At 41.5% G+C, this 17,500-nt stretch overlaps 3 protein-coding genes across 18 annotated transcripts in view; all 3 read right to left on the reverse strand.

Annotated features, from left to right (window-relative positions):
- LOC125797555 (netrin-3-like) overlaps nucleotides 1-17,500 on the reverse strand; it is a 275,873-nt gene that overhangs the window by 138,187 nt on the left and 120,186 nt on the right. The window lies entirely within an intron of this gene.
- Nucleotides 1-17,500, reverse strand: part of LOC125780423 (noggin-2-like) — a 215,848-nt gene that overhangs the window by 60,067 nt on the left and 138,281 nt on the right. The gene's annotated exons all lie outside the window — the stretch shown is intronic.
- LOC103021387 (ankyrin repeat and fibronectin type-III domain-containing protein 1) overlaps nucleotides 1-17,500 on the reverse strand; it is a 314,758-nt gene that overhangs the window by 28,580 nt on the left and 268,678 nt on the right. For 2 of the 15 annotated variants that reach the window (XM_049473999.1, XM_049473998.1), the window contains exons 4-6: nucleotides 5,821-6,013; nucleotides 5,452-5,659; nucleotides 1,200-1,397 (exon numbers count right to left, since the gene is read on the reverse strand). The exons of 12 other annotated variants lie outside the window; for them this stretch is intronic. In XM_049473999.1, the coding sequence (XP_049329956.1) occupies nucleotides 1,200-1,397; nucleotides 5,452-5,659; nucleotides 5,821-6,013 (599 nt within the window). The remainder of the gene's footprint in view (nucleotides 1-1,199; nucleotides 1,398-5,451; nucleotides 5,660-5,820; nucleotides 6,014-17,500) is intronic. One more of the 15 variants, XM_049474000.1, reaches the window with a different exon arrangement.

Genomic DNA, 17,500 nt, shown 5'->3' on the forward strand with positions numbered 1-17,500 from the left:
GACTACTGCAATGCCCTGCTAACTGACCTCCCAGCCTGTGTAGTAAAACCACTCCAGATGATCCAGAACGCAGCAGCACGTCTGGTCTTCAACCAGCCAAAACGGGCACATGTCACCCCGCTGCTCATTGAGCTCCATTGGCTACCAGTTGATGCTCGCATCAAATTCAAAGTGCTTACAATCGCCTACAAGGTGATACAGAACAGCTCCTTCCTACCTGCACTCACTCCTGAAGGCTTACGCTACCTCCCGGCCGCTGCGCTCCTCCAATGAACGTCGCCTCGCTTTGCCAAACAAACACTCACACAAAGCAATCCAGACTGTTCTCATACAGAGTTCCCCAATGGTGGAACAAACTACCTTCCACTACCAGATCAGGAGAATCTCACTGTCTTTAATAAACTCCTGAAGACTGAGCTCTTCAAAGAGCACTTACTCTCCTAACACCTCTAACTAACTACCTTCTACTACCAGATCAGGAGAATCTCTCACTATCTTTAATAAACTCCTGAAGACAGAGCTCTTCAAAGAGCACTTACTCTCCTAACACCTCTAACTAACTACCTTCCACTACCAGATCAGGAGAATCTCTCACTATCTTTAATAAACTCCTGAAGACAGAGCTCTTCAAAGAGCACTTACTCTCCTAACACCTCTAACTAACTACCTTCTACTACCAGATCAGGAGAATCTCTCACTATCTTTAATAAACTCCTGAAGACAGAGCTCTTCAAAGAGCACTTACTCTCCTAACACCTCTAACTAACTACCTTCTACTACCAGATCAGGAGAATCTCTCACTATCTTTAATAAACTCCTGAAGACAGAGCTCTTCAAAGAGCACTTACTCTCCTAACACCTCTAACACACTAACTACTTCTAACCTCATTTCCTTCTTCCCCTCCTTCACTCCTCTATCCTATTATTCCCCTTTGTCCTCCTTTTATCCCTATCCAAAGATGTTTTACCTTTAAACTTATTTTACATTGTACTTGACTATTGTAAGTCGCTTTGGACAAAAGCGTCTGCCAAATGTAATGTAATGTAGAGTGAGTGTGTGTGTGTGTGTGTGTGTATTGTAAGTGTGTGTGTGTGTGTGTGTAGTGTAAGTGTGTGAGTGTGTGTGTGTGTGTGTGTGTGTGTAGTGTAAGTGTGTGTGTGTGTGTGTGTGTGTGTGTGTGTGCGTGTGTGTTACTCACTTGCATGTGTGTATCCGGTCTGCATGCGTTTGTAGAGGCGGAGCCTCCACTCCCAGGCCTTTAGCTGTTGCTCTCTCTCTGTCTCCTCCCTCTCTGCTGGCCCCGCCCCTCTGACCCGTGCAACAAGTTCAGAAACCCGAAGCTCCGCCTCTTGCACCAAAGCGGTCAGGTGAACAGCCCGGCTCTCTGGATCCATAACTGCGTGCGTGCACACACACATATATTAACACATATATACACACGCACACACATCTGTACACACACACACATATATTAACACATATATACACACGCACACACATCTGTACACACACATATATTAACACATATATACACACGCACACACATCTGTACACACACACACATATATTAACACATATATACACACACGCACACACATCTGTACACACACACATATATTAACACATATATACACACACACACACATCTGTACACACATATACACACACACAAACACACACACACATATATACACACATATCTATACACATATATACACACACACACATATATTAACACATATATACACATGCACACACATCTGTACACACATATACACACACATGCATACACACATATATACACACACACATCTATACACACATCTATACACACATATATTAACACATATATACACACGCACACACATCTGTACACACACATATACACACATATACACACAGACACACTTATATTAACACATATATATACACACGCACACACATCTGTACACACACATATACATACACACACAAACACACACACACACATATATACACACACATATCTATACACATATATACACACACACATATATTAACACATATATACATACGCACACACATCTGTACACACATATATACACACACATGTATACACACATATATACACACACATCTATACACACATATATACACACACATCTATACACACATCTATACACATATATATTAACACATATATACACACACACACACATCTGTACTGACACATATACACACACACAAACACACACACATATATACACACACATATCTATACACATATATACACACACACAAATATATTAACACATATATACACACGCACACACATCTGTACACACACATATACACACACACACATATATACACACACATATCTATACAAATATATACACACACACACATATTAACACATATATACACACGCACACACATCTGTACACACATATATACACACACATGTATACACACATATATACACACACACATCTATACACACACATATATACACACATATATATACACACACATCTATACACACACATATATTATATATCTATACACATATATACATATACACATATACATATCTATACACATATATATATATACATATACACACACATATATTAACACATATATACACGCACACACATCTGTACACACATATACACACACAAAAACACACATATATACACACATATCTATACACATATATACACACACACATATATTAACACATATATACACAGGCACACACATCTGTACACACATATATACACACACACATATGCACACATATATACACACACATATATACACACACACACACATATATTAACACATATACACACGCACACACATCTGTACACATACACATATATTAACACATATACACACATATACACACACATGTATACATGCACATATACACACACACATATATATATACACACATCTATACACATATCTATACACACATATATTAACACATATACACACATCTATACACATTTATATATATATATGTATAAACACACACACACATCTGTACACACACATATATACACATATATACACACACACAAACACACACACATATATACACACACATACATACACACACATATATACAGTATATAGTGTGTGTAGCATGTGTGTCTGTGTGTATAGTGTGTGTAGTGTGTGTGTATAGTGTGTGTGTATAGTGTGTATAGTGTGTGTATACTGTATATAGTGTGTGTGTGTATAGTGTGTATAGTGTAAGTGTGTATAGTGTGTGTGTGTATAGTGTGTGTGTGTGTGTGTGTGTGTTTAGTGTGTATAGTGTGTGTGTGTTTGTGTAGTGTGTATAGTGTGTGTATAGTGTGTATAGAGTGTGTGTGTGTATGTGTATTGTGTGTGTGTGTGTGTGTATAGTGTGTGTGTGTGTGTGTGTAGTGTGTATAGTGTGTGTGTGTAGTGTGTATTGTGTGTGTGTAGTGTGTGTGTAGTGTGTATAGTGTGTGTGTATGTGTGTGTATAGTGTGTGTAGTGTGTATGTGTGTGTGTATAGTGTGTGTGTGTATGTGTATAGTGTGTGTGTGTATGTGTGTGTGTGTGTGTTTAGTGTGTATAGTGTGTGTGTATAGTGTGTATAGAGTGTGTGTGTGTGTGTGTATAGTGTGTGTGTGTGTGTGTAGAGTGTGTGTGTGTGTGTGTGTATAGTGTGTGTGTGTGTGTATGTGTGTGTGTGTATAGTGTGTATAGTGTGTGTGTGTGTGTATGTGTATAGTGTGTGTGTGTGTGTGTATGGTGTGTGTATAGTGTGTGTGTGTATGTGTGTGTGTGTGTTTAGTGTGTATAGTGTGTATAGAGTGTGTGTGTAGTGTGTATAGTGTGTGTGTGTGTGTGTAGTGTGTTTGTGTGTGTGTGTGTGTGTAAAGTGTGTGTGTGTGCAGTGTGTATAGTGTGTGTGTGTTTGTGTGTGTGTAGTGTGTATAGTGTGTGTGTGTATAGTGTGTATAGTGTGTGTAGTGTATATAGTGTGTGTGTAGTGTGTAGTGTGTGTGTGTATGTGTGTGTATAGTGTGTGTGTGTATAGTGTGTATAGTGTGTGTGTGTAGTGTGTATAGTGTGTGTATGTGTGTGTGTGTTTAGTGTGTATAGTGTGTGTGTGTAGTGTGTATAGTGTGTGTGTGTGTAGTGTGTATAGTGTGTGTGTGTGTATGTGTGTGTGTTTAGTGTGTATAGTGTGTGTGTGTGCAGTGTGTATAGTGTGTGTGTATGTGTGTGTGTTTAGTGTGTATAGTGTGTATAGTGTGTGTGTATAGAGTGTGTGTGTACTGTGAATAGTGTGTGTGTGTGTGTTTAGTGTGTATAGTGTGTGTAGTGTGTGTGTATAGTGTGTATAGTGTGTGTGTGTATAGTGCGTGTAGTGTGTTTGTGTGTGTGTGTGTGTGTGTGTGTTTAGTGTGTGTATAGTGTGTGTGTTTAGTGTGTATAGTGTGTGTGTATAGTGCGTGTAGTGTGTTTGTGTGTGTGTGTGTGTGTGTTTAGTGTGTATAGTGTGTGTGTATAGTGCGTGTAGTGTGTGTAGTGTGTGTGTAGTGTGTTTGTGTGTGTGTTTAGTGCGTGTAGTGTGTGTGTTGTGTGTTTGTGTGTTTGTGTGTGTGTGTGTGTATAGGGTGTATAGTGTGTGTGTGTGTAGTGTGTTTGTGTGTGTGTGTGTGTGTGTATAGTGTGTATAGTGTGTGTGTGTGTATAGTGCGTGTAGTGTGTGTGTAGTGTGTTTGTTTGTGTGTGTGTGTGTATAGGGTGTATAGTGTGTGTGTGTAGTGTGTGTGTGTGTGTGTTTAGTGTGTATAGTGTGTATAGTGTGTGTGTGTGTATAGTGCGTGTAGTGTGTGTGTAGTGTGTTTGTTTGTGTGTGTGTGTATAGGGTGTATAGTGTGTGTGTGTGTGTATAGTGTGTGTGTGTATAGTGCGTGTAGTGTGTGTGTAGTGTGTTTGTGTGTTTGTGTGTGTATAGGGTGTATAGTGTGTGTGTGTGTGTATAGTGTGTGTGTGTATAGTGCGTGTAGTGTGTGTGTTGTGTGTTTGTGTGTTTGTGTGTGTGTGTGTGTGTGTATAGGGTGTATAGTGTGTGTGTATAGTGCGTGTAGTGTGTGTGTAGTGTGTTTGTGTGTTTGTGTGTGTATAGGGTGTATAGTGTGTGTGTGTGTGTGTGTGTGTGTGTGTGTATAGGGTGTATAGTGTGTGTGTGTAGTGTGTTTGTGTGTGTGTGTGTGTGTATAGGGTGTATAGTGTGTGTGTGTGTGTGTGTGTATAGGGTGTATAGTGTGTGTGTGTGTGTGTGTGTATAGGGTGTATAGTGTGTTTGTGTGTTTGTGTGTGTATAGGGTGTATAGTGTGTGTGTGTGTGTGTGTGTATAGGGTGTATAGTGTGTTTGTGTGTGTGTGTGTGTGTGTGTGTGTTTAGTACTCACAGTGGGGACTCTCTGTAGCTCCGTGCAGCAGCAGGGTTCTGGTTATGGGGACGTTGTTGGTGAGGATGGAGATGTCGAGGGGAAGAAGGCCGTCGCTGTTCGGAGTTTTCAGATCCAGATCTTCAGAGCTGAACTCCTTCAGCAGCTTCTGGACCAGATCCAGATCCTGCTGCTCCACCGCCTCGAACAACAGCCTGTTACCCTGCAACTACACACACACACACACACACACACTGTCAGCCTGTACCCCGTTACTATGCTCTTATAATGTGTTTCCAGTTTCTAGACGCTTTACTAGAAACACCTCTATATAAATGTGCTCTACAGGCGTACAGGCGCAGTGCGGTGCTGGTGCGAGTATGTTCTCACCGGGGCAGCGTGGTGAACATGCTCCCTGTTGGAGGGTCTGGCGGCGGCGGCCGGGCCGGGGCGGAACTTTCCAGACAGGTTCCTGTAGAGGCGGCGGGCGGCGCTGGGTGGAGATGAGGAGGACACGCTGGAACACTTCCGCATCGCAGACCTCCGCGACTCCCAGACCTGCTGAGTCGTCTCGCACTCAGCCCTGATCACACACACATTATCCTTTTATCACTTTTAGAAACAGTGTGTAAATGTACAGGTCAGTGATTTCAGACACTACATCTGCATAGTGAACCTCTTGGAGAGAGATCGGTGAGCACTGGACACGACTTCACTACACACACTCAGTGATGAATCCAGGTTCTGTTTGGGTTCTGATGGCGGTCAGGTTTGAGTTTAGAGGTCTTTGCTGTGGAGCAACACACTGCCCCAACAATCTGTTGGTATGACTCAGGTTCTGAGGAGCATCTCACAGTGACAGTCGGTCACCCCTAGTAGTGAACACTAACAGTTCAGTGATATGTACAGGACATTTTATATGATAAATTTTTATGGTACAGATTTCCACTGGAACCAACCCCAGCTGATTTTACAGTGCCTGAGCACGACTGGCACAAACACGTTTTCACCATTATTGGTTTATTTATTAATTATGTAATAGAGAGATATTGTGTTAATAATATTAAAGGGAACAGCATTACTGACTTCACACATGCTCCCACTGAACCGTTCACAGTACTGAAGCTCACACTTATAAGACAAACTGTGTCTGTGTGTGTCTGTGTGTGTGTGTGTGTGTGTGTCTGTGTGTGTAAAACAATGACGCATGGAAAAGCTACAACTTTCCACTGTCAGTTAATTCTGCACATACATATAAGTCACATATCAGTACACACACAGACACACACACACAGACACACACACACACAGACACACACACTTACTCACACACACACACAGACAGTGTTGGGGCTGCAGTGATAATGGGGGAGTTATTTTGGTAAAGGCAGGTATGTGCAGCCAGAGATAAAAGCGTGTGTATTTGTGGCCGCGGAGATCAGTTTCAAAGACTGGGTTAAATCTACTGGCTTAAGCACACACACACACACACACACACTCACGTCTGCATAAGCACACACATCTGCATACACACACATCTGCATACACACACATCTGTGTACACACACACACACACACAAATATTTTATACTTTTTGTTTCCATATACAATGTAAAAAACAAAAGGAAACAAAATATTTCTGAAAACTGTCTGAATATTGTGACGTACAGATCAAAGAGATCATACAGATCAAACAGATCAAATATATCATACAGATCAAATAGATCAAACAGATCGTACAGATCAAATAGATCAGATCAAACAGATCAACTAGATCAAAGAGGGAGTTACAGCATTTCTTGTTTCTTCATTTATAGATTAAGGATTCTCCCAGTGATACTGAACACCAAGACTCCCGAACACCAGCACTCCTGAACACCAAGACTCCTGAACACCAGCACTCCCGAACACCAAGACTCCTGAACACCAGCACTCCCGAACACCAGCACTCCCCAACACCAGGACTCCCGAACATCAAGACTCCCGAACACCAGCACTCCCGAACACCGGCACTCCCGAACACCAGCACTCTCGAACACCAGCACTCCCAAACACCAGCACTCCCGAACACCAGCACTCCCGAACACCAGCACTTCCGAACACCAGCACTCTCGAACACCAGCACTCCCAAACACCAGCACTCCCGAACACCAGCACTCCCGAACACCAGCACTTCCGAACACCAGCACTCCCGAACACCAGCACTCCCGAACACCAGCACTCTCGAACACCAGCACTCCCAAACACCAGCACTCCCGAACACCAGCACTCCCGAACACCAGCACTTCCGAACACCAGCACTCCCGAACACCAGCACTCTCGAACACCAGCACTCCCAAACACCAGCACTCCCGAACACCAGCACTCTCGAACACCAGCACTCCAGAACACCAGCATTCCCGAACACCAGGACTCCCGAACACCAGCACTCCCGAACACCAGCACTCCCGAACAAAAGGACTCCCGAACACCAGCACTCCCAAACACCAACACTCCTGAACACCATCACTCTCGAACACCAGCACTCCCGAACACCAGCACTCCCAAACAACAGGACTACCAAACACCAGCACTACCGAACATCAAGACTCCCGAACACCAAGACTCCCGAACACCAGCACTCCCGAACACTAAGACTCCCGAACACCAGCACTCCCGAACACCAGCACTTCCGAAAACCAGCACTTCCGAACACCAGCACTCCCGAACACCAGCACTCCCGAACACCAAGACTCCCGAACACTAGCACTCTCAAACACCAAGACTCCCGAACACCAGCACTCCCGAACACCAAGACTCCCAAACACCAGCACTCTCGAACACCAAGACTCCCGAACACCAAGACTCCCGACCACCAGGACTCCAGAACACCAGGACTCCCGAACACCAGCACTCCCGAACACCAAGACTCCCGAAAAAAAGGACTCCCGAACACCAAGACTCCCAGACACCAGCACTCCCAAATACCAACACTCCCGAACCCCATCACACTCGAACACCAGCACTCCCGAACACCAGCACTCCCCAACATCAGGACTCCCGAACATCAAGACTCCCGAACACCAGGACTCCCAAACACCAGCACTCCCGAACACCAGCACTCCCGAAAACCAGCACTCCCGAACAACAGCTCTCCCGATCACCAGGACTCCCGAACACCAAGACTCCCAAACACCAAGACTCCCAAACACCAGGACTCCCGAACACCAGTACTCCCGAACACCAAGACTCCCGAACACCAGCACTCCCGAACACCAGGACTCCTGAACACCAGCACTCCCGAACACCAGCACTCCCGATAACCAGCACTCCCGAACAACAGCTCTCCCGATCACCAGGACTCCCGAACACCAAGACTCCCGAACACCAGGACTCCCGAACACCAGCACTCCCGATAACCAAGACTCCCGAACACCAGCACTCCCGAACACCAGCACTCCCGAACACCAGCACTTCCGAACACCAGAACTCCCGAACACCAGCACTCCCGAACACCAAGACTCCCGAACACCAGGACCCCCGAACACCAGCACTCCCGAACACCAAGACTCCCGAACACCAGGACTCCCGAACACCAAGACTCCCGAACACCAGCACTCCCGAACACCAGCACTCCCGAACACCAGGACTCCCGAACACCAAGACTCCCGAACACCAGCACTCCCGAACACCAAGACTCCCGAACACCAGGACTCCCGAACACCAAGACTCCCGAACAAAAGGACTCCCAAACACCAGGACTCCCGAACACCAAGACTCCCGAACACCAGCACTCAAATTTCAGAAACACTAACCTTCATCACTCTTCCAGATACAAATCAAACACATGATATTTCATGAGAAAAAGCCTCCTCTGACTCTATACACAGACACTATACACACACACACCTTCCCTTACACACTGTTCCACATCCACAAGAACTGCTGCAACATGACTGCAAACTTCCCCTAATCTGAGTCACAAACACTGAAAATCAGATTCTTACCAGCAGATTCTCAAATTGTTTTTTAACAAGTAAACTATGGAGGACCAAAAATTACATAAGTATAAATAAATAAATGCACATTTCTACATTTATTTATTAATTTATTTCCACATTTCCATTCATTTATTTATTTACCTATACAATTATTTATATGTGTATTTATTTAATTATTTATTCATTTATATGTGCATTTATTAATATATGTATTTATTTCAACATTTATATATTTATTCATTTATTTATATACTTATTTATTTCTACATTTATTGCATTTATTTATTTATACTTATGTTATTTTTGGTCCTCCATAGTAAACACGCGTGCTGTCGTTTTTCTCACAACTCCTCACTCCTTCTTATCTATAAATCATGCAGAGTACGTGTTGGATAGCGTCTGACTTGCTCCAACCTCACCATACACTATAGTGATGCTTCTCTACTACAGAAAAAAAATATTCACAACTTTTACACTGAGAAAGTAATTATATGGGTCTAAACTGCAGTACGCTTTCACTGCCTCTCTGGTGTAACACACTCCGTTTCAACAAGATACTGATTCACATCTGGGTAGATCACCTCTGATAAGCGTTTTAATCAGAGGAAAAAAACTTCCCTCATAAATCCTTAACAAAATGATCAGAAAAAGAGGTTTGATCATTAATTACTAATTTCTGACCGTATGTTTCCTCTGTTTTTGGGAGATTTGTGAAATATGCGCTCTTATTTTGACAGCTGTATAGTTGAAAATAGCGCCACCAGAAGCGTCGAAGGAACAGACATGCGCAGTAGCTCTGTTATTGTTTTCCCTCATTGAAACGGTCTATACACATACACTATACACATACACTATACACATACACTATACACAGAGACACTATACACAGAGACACTATACACATACACTATACACAGAGACACTATACACTCACACACACTATATACATACACATACACTATACACATACACTATACACATACACTATACACAGAGACACTATACACATACACTATACACAGAGACACTATACATATACACTATACACATACACTATACACAGAGACACTATACACTCACACACACTATATACATACACATACACTATACACATACACTATACACATACACTATACACATGCACTATACACATACACTATACACAGAGACACTATACACTCACACACTATACACATACACTATACACATACACTATACACATACACTATACACAGAGACACTATACACATACACTATACACATACACTATACACATACACTATACACAGAGACACTATACACAGAGACACTATACACATACACTATACATATACACTATACACATACACTATACACAGAGACACTATACACTCACACACACTATATACATACACATACACATACACTATACACAGAGACACTATACACATACACTATACACAGAGACACTATACACTCACACACACTATATACATACACATACACTATACACATACACTATACACATACACTATACACAGAGACACTATACACTCACACACACACTATACACACACACTATACACATACACTATACACAGAGACACTATACACTCACACACTATACACATACACTATACACATGCACTATACACATACTCTATAAACATACTCTATACACAGAGACACTATACACTCACACACACTATACACATACACTATACACATACACGTACACTATACACATACACTATACACATACACTATACACAGAGACACTATACACTCACACACACTATACACATACACTATACACATACACTATACACAGAGACACTATACACTCACATACACTATACACAGAGACACTATACACATACACTATACACATACACTATACACAGAGACACTATACACTCACACACACTATACACATACACATACACTATACACATACACTATACACATACTCTATACACATACACTATACACATACACTATACACATACACGTACACTATACACATACACTATACACATACACTATACACAGAGACACTATACACTCACACACTATACACATACACTATACACATGCACTATACACATACTCTATACACAGAGACACTATACACATACACTATACACAGAGACACTATACATATACACTATACACATACACTATACACAGAGACACTATACACTCACACACACTATACACATACACTATACACATACACTATACACATGCACTATACACATACACTATACACAGAGACACTATACACTCACACACTATACACATACACTATACACATACACTATACACATACACTATACACATACACTATACACATACACTATACACATACACTATACACATACACTATACACTCACACACACTATATACATACACATACACATACACTATACACAGAGACACTATACACATACACTATACACATACACTATACACATACACTATACACAGAGACACTATACACTCAGACTATATACATACACATACACTATACACATACACTATACACATACACTATACACAGAGACACTATACACTCACACACACTATACACACACACTATACACATACACTATACACAGAGACACTATACACTCACACACTATACACATACACTATACACATGCACTATACACATACTCTATACACATACTCTATACACAGAGACACTATACACTCACACACACTATACACATACACTATACACATACACGTACACTATACACATACACTATACACATACACTATACACAGAGACACTATACACTCACACACACTATACACATACACTATACACATACACTATACACAGAGACACTATACACTCACACACACTATACACAGAGACACTATACACATACACTATACACATACACTATACACAGAGACACTATACACTCACACACACTATACACATACACATACACTATACACATACATTATACACATACTCTATACACATACACTATACACAGAGACACTATACACTCACACACACTATACACATACACATACACTATACACATACATTATACACATACTCTATACACATACACTATACACAGAGACACTATACACTCACACACACTATACACATACACTATACACATACACGTACACTATACACATACACTATACACATACACTATACACAGAGACACTATACACTCACACACACTATACACATACACTATACACATACACTATACAAATACACTATACACAGAGACACTATACACTCACACACACTATACATATACACTATACACATACACTATACACATACACTATACACAGAGACACTATACACTCAAACACACTATACACATACACTATACACATACACTATACACAGGGACACTATACACTCACACACACTATACACTCACACACACTATACACATACACTATACACAGAGACACTATACACATACACTATACACATACACTATACACAGAGACACTATACACTCACACACACTATACACATACACTATACACATACACTATACACATACACTACACACATACACTATACACTCACACACACTAGACACTATGCACATACACTATACACAGAGACACTATACACATACACTATACACAGAGACACTATACACTCACACACACTATACACATACACTATACACATACACTATATACACACACTATACACTCACACTATACACTCACACTATACACACACACTATACACACACTATACACTCACACTAGACACATACACATACACTATACATATACACTATACACAGAGACACTATACACTCACACACACTATACACATACACTATACACAGAGACACTATACACTCACACACTATACACTATACACATACACGATACACATACACTATACACAGAGACACTATACACTCACACACTATACACATACACTATACACAGAGACACTATACACATACACTATACAAAGAGACACTATACACAGAGACACTATACACTCACACACACTACACATACACTATACACATACACTATACACAGAGACACTATACACTCACACACACTATACACTATACACATACACTATACACAGAGACACTATACACTCACACTATACACATACACTATACACAGAGACACTATACACTCACACACACTATACACATACACTATACACATACACTATACACAGAGACACTATACACTCACACACACTATACACATACACTATACACATACACTATACACAGAGACACTATACACTCACACACACTATACACAGAGACACTATACACATACACTATACACATACACTATACACAGAGACACTATACACTCACACACACTATACACATAAACATACACTATACACATACATTATACACATACTCTATACACATACACTATACACAGAGACACTATACACTCACACACACTATACACATACACTATACACATACACGTACACTATACACATACACTATACACATACACTATACACAGAGACACTATACACTCACACACACTATACACATACACTATACACATACACTATACAAATACACTATACACAGAGACACTATACACTCACACACACTATACATATACACTATACACATACACATACACATACACTATACACAGAGACACTATACACTCACACACACTATACACATACACTATACACATACACTATACACAGGGACACTATACACTCACACACACTATACACTCACACACACTATACACATACACTATACACAGAGACACTATACACATACACTATACACATACACTATACACAGAGACACTATACACTCACACACACTATACACATACACTATACACATACACTATACACATACACTACACACATACACTATACACTCACACACACTAGACACTATACACATACACTATACACAGAGACACTATACACATACACTATACACAGAGACACTATACACTCACACACACTATACACATACACTATACACATACACTATATACACACACTATACACTCACACTATACACTCACACTATACACACACACTATACACACACTATACACTCACACTAGACACATACACATACACTATACATATACACTATACACAGATACACTATACACTCACACACACTATACACATACACTATACACAGAGACACTATACACTCACACACTATACACTATACACATACACGATACACATACACTATACACAGAGACACTATACACTCACACACTATACACATACACTATACACAGAGACACTATACACATACACTATACAAAGAGACACTATACACAGAGACACTATACACTCACACACACTACACATACACTATACACATACACTATACACATACACTATACACAGAGACACTATACACTCACACACACTATACACTATACACATACACTATACACATACACTATACACAGAGACACTATACACTCACACTATACACATACACTATACACAGAGACACTATACACTCACACACACTATACACATACACTATACACATACACTATATACACACACTATACACTCACACTATACACTCACACTATACACACACACTATACACTCACACTATACACATACACATACACTATACACATACACTATACACAGAGACACTATACACTCACACACTATACACATACACGATACACATACACTATACACAGAGACACTATACACTCACACACTATACACTCACACACACTATACACATACACATACACTATACACAGAGACACTATACACTCACACACACTATGGGTGTGAGTTATGGTGTGTTAAAGGTAGAGTTAGAGGTAGAGAGGTAGAGGTCGAGAGTTAGAGGTAAAGTTGGAGGTAGAGGTAGAGTAAGGTAAAGTTAGAGGTAGAGAGGTAGAGGTAGAGTTAGAGGTAGAGTGAGGTAGAGAGGTAGAGAGTTGGAGGTAGAGTTAGAGATAGAGTGAGGTAGAGGTAGAATGAGGTAGAGGTAAAGTTAGAGGTAGAGTTAGAGGTAGAGAGGTAGAGTTAGAGGGAGAGTGAGGTAGAGGTAGAGAGGTAGAGTTAGAGGTAGAGAGGCAGAGGTAGAGAGGTAGAGGTAGAGGTAGAGGTAGAGAGGTAGAGTTAGAGGTAGAGTGAGGTAGAGGTAGAATGAGGTAGAGGTAAAGTTAGAGGTAGAGAGGTAGAGTTAGAGGTAGAGGTAGAGTGAGGTAGAGGTAGAGAGGTAGAGTTAGAGGTAGAGTTAGAGGTAGAGTGAGGTAGAGGTAGAATGAGGTAGAGGTAAAGTTAGAGGTAGAGGGGTAGAGTTAGAGGTAGAGGTAGAGTGAGGTAGAGGTAGAGAGGTAGAGTTAGAGGTAGAGGTAGAGAGGTAGAGTTAGAGGTAGAGTGAGGTAGAGATGTAGAGTTAGAGGTAGAGTGACGTAGAGAGGTAGAGTGAGGTAGAGAGGTAGAGTTAGAGGTAGAGTGAGGTAGAGGTAGAGAGGTAGAGTTAGAGGTAGAGTGAGGTAGAGAGGTAGAGTTAGAGGTAGAGTGAGGTAGAGGTAGACATGTAGAGTTAGAGGTAGAGTGAGGTAGAGAGGTAGAGTGAGCTAGAGAGGTAGAGTTAGAGGCAGAGTGAGGTAGAGGTAGAGAGGTAGAGTTAGAGGTAGAGTGAGGTAGAGGGAGAGAGGTAGAGTTAGAGGTAGAGAGGTAGAGGTAGAGAGGTAGAGGTAGAGGTAGAGAGGTAGAGTTAGAGGTAGAGTGAGGTAGAGGTGGAATGAGGTAGAGGTAAAGTTAGAGGTAGAGAGGTAGAGTTAGAGGTAGAGGTAGAGTGAGGTAGAGGTAGAGAGGTAGAGTTAGAGGTAGAGTTAGAGGTAGAGTGAGGTAGAGGTAGAATGAGGTAGAGGTAAAGTTAGAGGTAGAGGGTAGAGTTAGAGGTAGAGGTAGAGTGAGGTAGAGGTAGAGAGGTAGAGGTAGAGGTAGAGTTAGAGGTAGAGTGAGGTAGAGGTAGAGAGGTAGAGGTAGAGGTAGAGAGGTAGAGTTAGAGGTAGAGTGAGGTAGAGAGGTAGAGTTAGAGGTAGAGTGAGGTAGAGGTAGAGATGTAGAGTTAGAGGTAGAGTGAGGTAGAGAGGTAGAGTGAGGTAGAGAGGTAGAGTTAGAGGTAGAGTGAGGTAGAGGTAGAGAGGTAGAGTTAGAGGTAGAGTGAGGTAGAGAGGTAGAGTTAGAGGTAGAGTGAGGTAGAGGTAGACATGTAGAGTTAGAGGTAGAGTGAGGTAGAGAGGTAGAGTGAGCTAGAGAGGTAGAGTTAGAGGTAGAGTGAGGTAGAGGTAGAGAGGTAGAGTTAGAGGTAGAGTGAGGTAGAGGTAGAGAGGTAGAGTTAGAGGTAGAGAGGTAGAGGTAGAGAGGTAGAGTTAGAGGTAGAGGTAGAGAGGTAGAGTTAGAGGTAGAGTGAGGTAGAGGTAGAATGAGGTAGAGGTAAAGTTAGAGGTAGAGAGGTAGAGTTAGAGGTAGAGGTAGAGTTAGAGGTAGAGGTAGAGTGAGGTAGAGGTAGAGAGGTAGAGTTAGAGGTAGAGTTAGAGGTAGAGTGAGGTAGAGGTAGAATGAGGTAGAGGTAAAGTTAGAGGTAGAGGGGTAGAGTTAGAGGTAGAGGTAGAGTGAGGTAGAGGTCGAGAGGTAGAGTTAGAGGTAGAGTGAGGTAGAGAGGTAGAGTTAGAGGTAGAGTGAGGTAGAGGTAGAGATGTAGAGTTAGAGGTAGAGTGAGGTAGAGAGGTAGAGTGAGGTAGAGAGGTAGAGTTAGAGGTAGAGTGAGGTAGAGGTAGAGAGGTAGAGTTAGAGGTAGAGTGAGGTAGAGAGGTAGAGTTAGAGGTAGAGTGAGGTAGAGGTAGAGAGGTAGAGTTAGAGGTAGAGTGAGGTAGAGAGGTAGAGTTAGAGGTAGAGTTAGAGGTAGAGTGAGGTAGAGGTAGAGAGGTAGAGTTAGAGGTAGAGTGAGGTAGAGGTAGAGAGGTAGAGTTAGAGGTAGAGTGAGGTAGAGTGAGGTAGAGAGGTAGAGTTAGAGGTAGAGTGAGGTAGAGGTAGAGAGGTAGAGTTAGAGGTAGAGTGAGG

The sequence above is a fragment of the Astyanax mexicanus genome, unplaced genomic scaffold (genome assembly GCF_023375975.1).
Source record: "Astyanax mexicanus isolate ESR-SI-001 unplaced genomic scaffold, AstMex3_surface scaffold_50, whole genome shotgun sequence".
NCBI classification, from domain to species: domain Eukaryota; kingdom Metazoa; phylum Chordata; class Actinopteri; order Characiformes; family Acestrorhamphidae; genus Astyanax; species Astyanax mexicanus.